Below are 11334 nucleotides of genomic sequence, written 5' to 3'. Positions count from 1 at the left end.
GTCCAACACAGGACATGTCCAGTGTGCCACTTTCAGTTCCAGTTTCAGAAGTGTATGGAATCCAGCCATGGAGTCAGCAGGACTCACAGCCAGAAACTAGCTGATGTGTTGAAGCATGAGTGCTGGTATCTCTTGTCTTTCAGCAGCAGTGTAACACAGGTAAGCCCATGAATGCCCAGTTTTCTTTTTGACCCCTGAAAATGTCTTGGCCTTTTTTGAATTATTTTTTTCTTGCCTAGGACTGCAGGAATTAATTAGCTCCGCAAGCACGAGTTTTTCTTTTGACTCTTTGCAGGGCAATTGCACTGCTGTATAATGGCTCAAGGAGACAGAAACTCCTGCTCTCTCTTCCCCAATGTCAGGTACAATGAACACAATAACCAGTAGAGTAGCTGCATTTTTTGTTGTATTACCCATACACACATCCACAAGAGGATACCACAATCAGCAAAACAGCAATGGAAGCAGCCCTGCAATGTTTCAGGTGCCACTGGGACGCACAGGCTTTGCAGGAAGAATTCTGGCAGAAGGTGAGCTGCAGTCCCACAGAGAGATGTGGGGGTCTGAGCCATCGTTCAGATGTGGCACAGGCTGTCAGTGGTGCTCAGGAATTCCTGCAGGTGAGCACAGCTCTGCCGGCGCAAGGTGCTGCGGCACTCACTGGCCTCTGGAATTTTCTCCACCCAGGCTTGTGCATCAAGTAAGTACTGCATCCTGAGTGAAGATGGGACAGGTAAGCAAGGTTGGTCATTATTTCTGACATGGAGCAATGGGAGAGCATGATCACTGAGCTCCTGCATCCCTCCACAGAGGCACCTCTGAGATCAAGAGTTACACTAGCCAAGGAACTTCCCTGAACCTTACTTTCACCATCAGGTTAACTGAGCATTGAATAAAGTCTGGGAAGTCTCAGTGCCAAGCTGGGACAGACCTTGCTGTACTTGTGTTTTGAGTGTGTCAGGTAAGCTTGGGCTAAGATTTTGTTAGAGCTTTCCAGAATGGCACAAAAGGCCCAAGTGCACACCAGAGGGACAGTGAGGGGGAGTTTAGTTCTAACAGAGTATTCCAGAATGTTTCCTAATTTTCTGTGATGAGAAGCCATGTAACTTCCAGTATTTCATGACTGAACTGGAGAAGACTTTAGAGGTTAAACCTCTGCTAGGAGACCCCAGTCTCTATCAGGCTTCTTTTGAAAAAGGCCACTGACTTAGGCACTCACTTTAGTGTCATAAAGAGACAGGGATGGGACTTTTCAAGGTTTTAGGAAGTGGTGCTCACAGCTTGATGGAGATGTCCTCCCTAGAAGCTTTCAGAGGCACTACCTTTGTCCAGTTCTGTGCAGGGAAATGAAACATTTAAGATGTCTTCCTTCCTGAATATTTGATAGTGTCATACTAAATTCCTACTCAGATAAATTCCCTTTTTTTGTTGAAGTGTGACCGTGAGAAATGAGAAGAATATGCTACTTGCATGCATGATGTAGCAGCAACCTTGGGAGCTGCTCTTAAATCACAGTCCCACATATTTCTTCTGCAAACACAGGAGCTGTTTAAGGCATCTACAGTAGATGGACTGGGTAGCTTTTCCCATTCTCCTTTCCTAGCTGTGAGTTTTTAACCCAGTGGAACCAGGGCCAGATTTGATTCTGAGAAGTCTGGGAATCAGAAGTCTGGGAACCGCAGGTCCATGACCCAATAGATCTGGGTGGTTCAGCTCTCCCCACATTGCCCCTTTAGCTTATGGAGTGGAACTATTTGCATTTTAGTAAATTCAGCAGAATCAGTCCCTGAGAAATTTGGTGCTGCCTTAGCTTTCTGGAGGTATTCTAAAACCCAGAGTACCCTCTGCGTTTATGGTCCACAATAGCAGCTGCTGCTGCCCAGAGACCATTTTGCACTTACTTGTTGTTGCAATCAACCGTTTCTCCATCTCTCCCCATGAGGAGGTAGCGTTTGCCAGGCACAATGTTTAACTTGCACATGGAGCGTGTTAGGAACTGTCGGTGGTCACCCACTTGAATGCTTTCATCAGCAGCTGTGGGGCAAGAAGAGAAAACCACATGAACTTTTCTATTAAAGAGAAGAACTGTAGCCCACAGGACGCGACCCCCTGTGGTCATTTGCCCCACTGCTAAGCCAAGGTGATATTTCCCTTGGTAATTGCGGACATGGGAATAAATGGCCATGCTATGGTAGGATACATTTCCCTTACGACCTGACAAAAAGGTCACTTTTGCCTTAGCTGGCTGTCTTGGCCTTTGCAGTAGTTATTGAAGAAGCTGTTTTCCTATAGACCTTAGGACTTTTCAGACTTTATGGAGTTTGCTTAAATCTCAGACACTGAAGGAAAAGCCAAGGAAAACAGAAAACGTGTCTTGGGGTGACTTTATGATGCTGTATCCCTTATTGTCTGCCCTATGCTAGACATGAGTTCTGAGCTTTTAAAGCTAGGTCCAGGAGAGATGGGGAAAAGCAGGTGGAATTCTTTTAGCAGCCTGTGTTCAAAAACATGGACTCCCCTGCACTCTCACTGCTGCAGAGCCGAGGAAGCACCTTCCTGCTTTTCCCCAGCTCTTGGCTCCTTTTTCTCAGGACAGAGACAGAGAGTCAGAGTTCATTCTTGCCTGCTGGCCGAGGCAAGAACTTTTCCTGGGACTGTGGCTTCTTCTCCTGGAACCGTTCAGCTCAGGTCTGGAACACCATTACTGGGAGGCCCCACGCTGCAGCCTGGAGAGGCCCAGGCCTCACCTCAGCTCTGGAGAGAGCGGAGCTGCACCCACAGAAAGGACTCTGAATCTACCCAGGTCTTCTCCACAGCAAGAGGTTTTATTATTTAATATTATTCATTCTCTCTTGCCTGCGTGCACCCTGCTTGTTAAATAAACAGCATTTTTTCACTTTCCTCCAAGAAATCTCTTTCCAAACCTGGTGGGGGAGGCACTGCTGAAACCTGCCTTCTATTAGAGGACCCGTTAATTTTGGACGTTTCCTCATAATTTGTCTCAAGCCGGGACAACATGCTATCATCTATTTCAGAATGCTCAGGTTCAGGGTGGTCTTAAAAGCTAGCAAACTAAATTCAAATATTTTGAGCATCAACAATGCAGCAAACAGTATTAAAATCTCACTCTCCTTCGTACACCTGACCTGAAGCTTATTGATGCAGTCTTTATGCTAGTCCCTCAGAATCTGATACACAGGACACGGTCCTACTGATCTCCACATTAAAATAACTTAGAAGCTTCTGCTCTGGATTCTGGCTCAGAAGATTATTTATTCAGAATAATCTGCCCACTACAGAAGAGGGCATCCAAAGCAGATGAGATGGCTGCTCAGATACTGCAATGACATGAGAGCTGACAAGATGCTTATTCATTGGACCAATCTCAGGTCATGAGGACATTATGTTGCTTAACTAAAACAGTTATCAAAGTCCATTTGAGGGTAAAAAGCAAATAACAGCAATATTCTAGTTTCTTACTCTAACTATAATTTGAAATTTCCTGCACAAATTCAATATTAAACCAGTTTAAATTATAGGTAAATTACACCAGTCTTTTTATCAGTTAACAGAAACTTGTGCAGCTTCTGCTGTAATAGAGAATATTATGCTACAAGTAACCAAAACCCTAAAGGTAGAATAAAAACCTGAAGTAGAATATTCTAACTTTAATCAGATTTCAGAGAATTTTGCATAGACTGTGATGTGTGAAACCTAGCTTTAAGAACCTTATCTCCCACCTAGTTAAAACTTACATTGGTTTTATGTACTGTACTTATACATCTGCATTTTTAGAGAGAATAGTAAGTCCTGTAGGTTTTCTCATATAACCCAAGACCTTTTTGCTGTTCCTCTGCTATATTGTGTCCTGAATTTTCATTTTGTTTATGGAATGCAGAGATGGATCAGGACTACTTGAGAAAATGATGATGTTATGTCTCATTGGGCTTAAATTACCAAGGTGTTTCTCGGTTCATATGCTTCATAATACAGTTTAGACAGTGGGATCATAAACATTTGAGTTGCTACCTTAAGTGGTTATTATGTAGTTTTTAATTTTAAATTTCCAATTTAAAAAGGAGTTGAAATTTAATGTTTCAAAGCATCCAAGCAGAATTTAAGGAAAACAATTATTTCAAGTTTTAGAATCTATAGTGGGAAATACTTTTTAAAAATGGGGGGAAAAAAAGAAGCAGAAAAAAAAGATTCAACTTTGTATGGGCTATACTCTTCCCCTAAAGGACTCCTGAAGGACTCTTAGGACAACATAAGTATTAGCTATCTAAAACATATACATTAATCCCAGCAATAATCAAAGTAATCTGAGAAGCATACACCTGCAAAATTCTCTTTTGCTGACTCCCAAACACAAATATGTGTTTCCATCTGTCTTCTGAACCAACCCTTTACTTCAAAGACTGTTAAGGAAATAGTGCCAGGGTCCAGAGAGTGAGATTTTACCCTACTAATTCTCACCTACACTTGGTGATAGCAACAGAGGCCAACCTCACTCAAAAGAGCCACAGAGAGTACAAGAGATAACAACTCTAGTTCAGTCACAGGCTGGTTTGGGTGCAACACCTAGCTTTTTCTTCATCCTCATATGGCTTCATGCCTCCTGCCAGCCTTTCTCACGCCTGCTGAAAACTTACTGATGCTCAGAAGCTACATCTGACGGCACAAACCAAGAAGAATTTTCAAGTATATGGGAATAGATGACATCTTTTCCCTCCACCTTCACATTTAAAGGATGTTTCTCTCAGCTACCAAAACCCAAAATCTTTCCAGTGCTTGCCTGCATGTTGTGAGTACAAATGCATTTGGACCCAGAGCCCTAAAGCTTTTAAATCTTGTAGGTATTCTGAAGGGATTAATAAAACTTTCCATCAGGATACCATAATCTTCTAGTCAGTATTTTGATCACTAGGTACATTATCATTTCCCTCCATATGGAAAGCCCTGGGTATGTCAGATGCTCTCTCTGGGCTCAGGAAGCATGGACCTTATTTTCCTACAGGAACTGAACATTGGGCACAGATCACAAGTTGTGTGCCATGAAGTGCTGTGTGACATTGCCAGTCCCCTGGGCAAAGACTGATGGAGTGAGTTAATTATTCTGTTCCTAAGAGGGAAGATTTCAAAGCCTTTGAAGTTGCTTTTTAAATGCAATCTCTGGCTGCCAAACTCAAAACTGGTGACCAACATGATACTCCAGCAGCTGAGGTCTAGCACAACATCTGACAGCTTCCCCAGAAATTACTTTGATGAGTATCAGTGCTCTCTGATGCTGCTGATTATGTTCACATGGGGGCAGCTGGGATGGCAGACCTGCAAAAGGACGTTGTTTAAGAGCTGTGCAAATCTTTACACTGCACCTAACAACAAATAAACCTATTTCTTTATCACAGTTATTAAATTGAAGTTCCAGAAGTTTTCCTGTCTTCATTGACCTCAGGCAAGTCACTGTGGACAACTCTCCACAAGGGTTGCAATTGCTTAATAATTAGTTGAGCAATAAGCACTTCAAATCTTCATCCTGTATCAGAACAGATGTCAGTGGATATATCTACACTAGAAAAAATAAGGATCTGTCAACAGTCTATAAAATGAACTAGCTGATGCAGAAGACATAATATATACACTATGCATGTTTTTTGAAGGGTTTATCTTAGACTAGCTCCAGTTTATAGCCAGGGACTCAATGCAGCTGGAGCGTGTCCTCTGGTTTAGTTTCATCTGAAATGATTGAAGTTTGTGTGCTCTGGGATTGCACAATGTGAACAAAAATCTACCCCTGGGCTGAACTGAACAGTGAGGCAGCTGCACCAAGTAAGCCCTGCAATAAATATACCTTCTTGCAAGCCTAGTGTAGAAATATATCTGACCCTACTTTTCCACAGCAGAAGAAGGCATCTGGCGTGGCTCATGCTGGGTAATATTTAGTCAGCCTAGATTTCCTACAGGTGAATGAAAAGAGCCAAACTTTTCAATACTTACCTGCTTTAAGGATTTTGTGGATTTTGGCCTCATAATAATCAAAGACATTCTTCTTTGTACTGTTGAGGATCTCCACCTCATATGCTGCAACAGACAACAACTCTGTGATGCCACATGGCAATACGAAATTGCATCCAAAGACTGATTAATAGGTGTGCTTTTACCAAGTGTCTGAACAGAGACCAGTGTAGCTTCTATTCACAAACCATGGAGTTATTAATCAAGAGACTCTAGATTTGTATTCCTTTCTCTGGTTTTTTTTTCAAGGAAGCTCCTCTGTGGTGAGGTTTTCACTGTTTTTCCTGTCCTTCTGTTAGCATCAAACTTACCAATAGTGACCAACCAGTTTTCCTTCAGTAGTTTATCCAATTTTTTATTCAAAGAAGAGCCCAGAAAGGCAAATTAACAAAGGGAAAAATGTTAATCTAGCTCTGCAGAAGAAGCTACTGTACTGTGGCATGACATGGAAAACCTACTCTCTATTTACATCCTGTAACATGAGGGATGTACGGGATTGGGGTACTGCACCATGGGTTTTTTCCAAACCCTGTAACATAATGCCATCCTTCCTTCCCCCAGCATCCTGCTGCATCTTTCCAAGGCCTTTACTTCCCAATTCACTGCCCTGATGACTAGGACTGCACATGCCTTCATTTCATCTCCTCAGCAGCTCAGTCACATACAGAAACCCTACTCAATTCAGGAGAGGTCTAGGCATGTAAACCCACAAGTTTATACTTATTAAAATGAACAATGCTGAAATTGACAGTTGTCTTTCATGCCTTACCATAATCTGCAGTAGGTTGGTAGCAGACAAAACTAACACGTGTGGTTTGTGTTAATGCTTTACTGAAAGTTGATTTTTGTCTTGGGCAGGGACCTGGAGGGGAGACAACAAGTGATACACCTCCATAGGCATGGGTATGTAGACAGATGTAGTTCACACACATTCACACATCAATATAACAGAGAATGTAATGGCAGAACAACTTTCTTAGTGGTATCATACAGGGTTTTTACATACACACACACTGTGTATATATATTGCATTTAGCTATCAAAAGATCCTGGCTGTCTTAGAAAAAAAACAATTTGATACTGAACATCCTAGAGGATGAATGTGTCCTGTATTAAACATCAGGATAATTCTAATGGTCCTGGTCCTTTGTGGGCTTAACAATTCCCATGTTAAATGTTCCTAGAAGTAACTATCTTCTTTTAGACCAGCCTGTGTAGTCATTCCTTACCTTCTGCACATTGGCACACGTTGGCGTGGCACAGCTTTGAAAGCATGGCACTGTGCTTGGGAGCACTGTAGAACACACTGCACTTCCTGTCTGTGGACAAGGAACAAAACAGCTTGTCTGGGAGAGCTCAGGTGGAAAAGCCTGTACAGTACAAACATTTGCATTTGCAGTACAGACATTTGCAGCCCAGCTTTTCCCTGGTCCAGAGAAAGCAGAGCACTGAGGGACCAGATGCACATCAGCAGTTCACAAAGACCTATAGCTTAGGCACCTAGAGTACAGCATTTCCTTTCAGCTGGGCAACAGTTTGGGGTCATTTTTGTTCAGTTTGGAAAATTTTTGTTTGGGCATTCTGTTGTTATTGTTGTTGTGGTGTTTTGTTTCTTTTGGTTTGTTTTTTTAAGTTGTAGTCTTCGCTCCCCCCATCCTGTTTTTTTTGTTCACTCTGGAAACTATTAATCTTAAAAGCATCTTTAGCCCATAGATCAACAGTGAACAGTACACTGTTTCACAAGAAGATAGGATCAACCAATAGTTAATGGGTTAAACCCAGTGTAAACTGTCTTGAATTCCTCAGTTAAGGCAAAGTAGAGATTTGACCTAATTTCGAATATTGTTTACATAACTTTGGCAAAAGGGGATGATTTGCATTTAACATTCTTTGAATGAGGAACAAGACTGGTTTCCCTGGCAAGCACACTACAAAAGTCAAACCTCTAAGATTGCCTATCTTAGATGTATAAAGACACAGCCTGACAAAACAAAATGTGAATGAAACATGCTTAAAAGCACCTTGAGAAACAGGAAGTCAGGAAATCTGATTTAAAAATCCATGAGTGCAAAAATTCATATTTTCAGTCCATTTGCAATACTGGACCATTCCTGAGAAGATCTCTGTTTAGATAATCTGAAGTAAGTGGAAGACAGTTATGCAAAGCAGGTTATTTTATCACTTGACAAAATTACATGGTTTTACACACCACATCAAAGTCAACTTTCTATAGACTGGAGGGGTTTTTTGAGGGTCTCTCCTTTAAGCAGTTATGCATCATTTTTCTGTGTCCTTACCAGGGTTGTAAAAATCATAAAGGATGGCATTTGCTGGCTGAACCAAGCCCATGGGATTGATTTGCTTTGCCCCAAATGATATACAGTCTGGGTCCGGTCCACTTGGGAGCTGGAGGAAAAAGGAGCAACAGTTTTGATGAGAAAACTAACTCTCTCTCCTCAATCAATTCCTTAATGTTTGTGCCTGTGCTAGTTGTTGAACACTTGTTTCTGACGGCATAGCTGAGCTAATACTGATACCTGCTTTGCTGTGGAGGGAAAGCAACAAGTGGGTGTAGGGTGGAGTCATTATCCAAAATATTGGGAAATAGACACAGAAACTAGGGATCCTGATGTTTACATTTGTTTGTCACTATATGGATCTTTGTCTTGACATGCAAGATGTCCATGTGGAGTTTACAGGACTGCCAGTTAACACTTTTGTTACTGTGGATGGTAAGCATCCCTTCTGGCTAGAGAGGGAGAGGATTTCTCTTTATTCTTGAGTCAAAGGCTAAATCTTGAATATGAACTACATTGCCTGGGACATAGAAAGGTGAAAGATGAAGGTGTGTGTTTCCCTTCTTCCCTTCCTCATTGTTCTTTCCAATGAACCGTTCAATAATAATAAATGACAAAAATTACAGAAAGGTAATGGAGAGTGAAAAACACAATGATTAGATTTTTAAGAAGTCTATAAGCTATCTGAAATGGCAGGGATTAGAAAATCATTGGGTTTGCTTACCTCACCAAAGTAGAGCAAAACCTTCCCTTCCTTGTACTCGTAGTGCTGAATGTACCTGTCTGAAGCTGTCACCAGCTGCAGGAAAAGAAAGAAACAAACAAATCAGAACAAACCCCTGGCAGAACAGGAACAGCTTTGCTACCATCCTCCATATTCTAGTTTGCTTTGTTCAGCTGCTTGCTTTATTCAGCCCTCTTTCTTCCTCCCTAAAGGAGACAGTCCCTGAGAGCATGAAACTGAGCAAAGCTCCCTCAACCAAGCAGGCTCCAGAACCCAAAACTCCCTAGCCACATTTTCAGAGCACTGTGCCCCATCTCCTTGTCACTGTGCCCTGCCACCAATCACCTCTAAAAGACTACTTGCCTTCTGCTCTGCAAGCACAGGATGCATTGTCCTGGTGCGTCACAGGACAGCAATATGTGATAAGGAGAGGCACATTAGTGCCCTGCTGAGCCCTGCCCCAATTTCTTTTACAAGGGACTAAGAAGGCTGAACTCTGTTCACCACAAGCTTTGCATTTCTTGTATAAATTCAGCAAATATTTGTATTAGAATGAGAATAGTGAAAACCAATCAATCAATCAATCAATCTATCTATCTATCCATCCATCCATCATCTGTTTGTTTTCCCATGTTTATTCTATGGATTTTTTGGAATATTTTGAAAGAAAATTTTTCTAAAGGGTCTATAAAAGGTTGCACAGAAAAATGTGTTTCTAACCTGTTCGAGTTCCTTCGTGTCCGGCTCCAACCCACTCAGCAGAGTGAGATCAACCAGGGACATCTTTGGTGCTTTGGAACCTGTGGACCTTTATAAGGGAGATGGTCAGCAGTGAACACTTGCACTGAACAGCCAGGTTGCTTTGAAGAGTTTGGATCTTCAGGCTTGCTAAAGGTGAAGCAAAACATTCCGCTCCATTTAACTTTCCCAAGTGGATTTTAATTTGAAAATTAGCTGCCTAATTCACTAAGAGTCATGAGGTAAAATGAATCATCTAAACTAGTCAAATGGGCATCAAAAACCCAGGTGCCTTGCCTGAGCTTCTCATAAAGACTTTCCTTAGAGCTGAGAGGCAGAAAAAAATCACCTGTAAACAACAGCTCATTCCACCATAAAAGCATTCTTGAAGACAGGGAAATAAACAATACTGACAAAGTCTCTGTTCTCTATTGCCTACAAAGTGGAGATAGGAAATAAATTTATCCAAATTTTTCACAAACTAAGTCAAATTTACATGACCTTTTCTGTCTGAGGCAAAAATCCTCATTGCTGTAATTATCCACTAAATACATGTATTGGATTTCCAATCTTTCTGCTTTCACCTTCTCTAATATTGGGTAGTTGTGTCATTGCTGGAAAGCGAAGTTGCTCTGTGCTCACACAGGGTGCCTTGACATGAGATATTTTACATACACTTAGTGGTACTTCAGAACTTTTTATTTTGGCACTGTCCCTTTCCCATAAGGGGTGCACCACAGTGTGGGGAAGAAGAATGGTGATGTAACTCATGCCTTCAGTTTTTCTCCCAGTCTTAACTACAAGGAGTTTCACACTATTGTCTAAGCCTCGGCATAACACTCAGCAGAACAGTGGATGTGGGAGTGATAAATGGTGCACAGCAATTTACGGGGAAGATGATGCTTTGGCCAGTACATGATTCACTGGATATGTGCTTAATGAGGGAGAGTGAAACTTGGGAATGAGGATAACTTCAGTTCTCCCCTGCCATTGTTCATGACACTGTCTGGAAGGGGGGATAAAACCACTGTCTTCAGGGCTTTGCCAAAGCCAGTAGAAAACCAGAATTCTACTGGGGAGCAAAACCTGCTTCTGTCATCCTGTTCCTTTCTAGAAGAGGAACCCAGGATAGCCACAAATTTTTGCTTCTGAGACCAATGCCAGACTGTAAATGGGAACAAAGACAGGTGTTTCAGTATTATGCTGCATGGGAGGGTTTCTTTTTTTACTACCTCTGCCCTTGCCAACTTCTTGTCACAACAGAAACCCCGTCTACCCCCCTCTGCTCTCCTAGATAGTATTAGACATACTTTCTTTTTTTATGAGGCCAGAGTGTGACCACAAAGGAAGCAACAGTATCTCTCCAGAAAGCGATGAAACTCTGTAAATGTGTTACTACTGCATTCTAGCTGTATTTACCTTTTTAATAAAAGATTTCTTTCAAATTATTAGCCTGCCAGGTGCTTTAGAGTCTCCCCAGAGTCTGATGGGACAGAATCTGCAGTGGGCATTTGAAATCTAAGTAAGCCATGTAAATAAACCTCATCCATTGTGTGGAAA

General features: G+C 41.8%; 1 protein-coding gene across 2 annotated transcripts in view; it reads right to left on the bottom strand.

Moving 5' to 3' along the window:
- Positions 1-388: 388 nt before the first annotated feature.
- LOC125321816 (complement C4-like) overlaps positions 389-11334 on the bottom strand; it is a 53341-nt gene continuing 42395 nt past the window's right edge. For both annotated transcript variants that reach the window (XM_048295164.1, XM_048295163.1), the window contains 8 exons: positions 9757-9844; positions 9037-9111; positions 8313-8421; positions 7245-7334; positions 6785-6877; positions 5998-6081; positions 1902-2034; positions 389-714 (listed from right to left, as the gene is read on the bottom strand). In XM_048295164.1, the coding sequence (XP_048151121.1) occupies positions 576-714; positions 1902-2034; positions 5998-6081; positions 6785-6877; positions 7245-7334; positions 8313-8421; positions 9037-9111; positions 9757-9844 (811 nt within the window). In that variant the 3' untranslated portion in view covers positions 389-575. The remainder of the gene's footprint in view (positions 715-1901; positions 2035-5997; positions 6082-6784; positions 6878-7244; positions 7335-8312; positions 8422-9036; positions 9112-9756; positions 9845-11334) is intronic.

This window comes from Corvus hawaiiensis, chromosome 2 (assembly GCF_020740725.1).
Source record: "Corvus hawaiiensis isolate bCorHaw1 chromosome 2, bCorHaw1.pri.cur, whole genome shotgun sequence".
NCBI lineage: Eukaryota > Metazoa > Chordata > Aves > Passeriformes > Corvidae > Corvus > Corvus hawaiiensis.
This window is presented reverse-complemented; position numbering and strand designations above follow the sequence as displayed.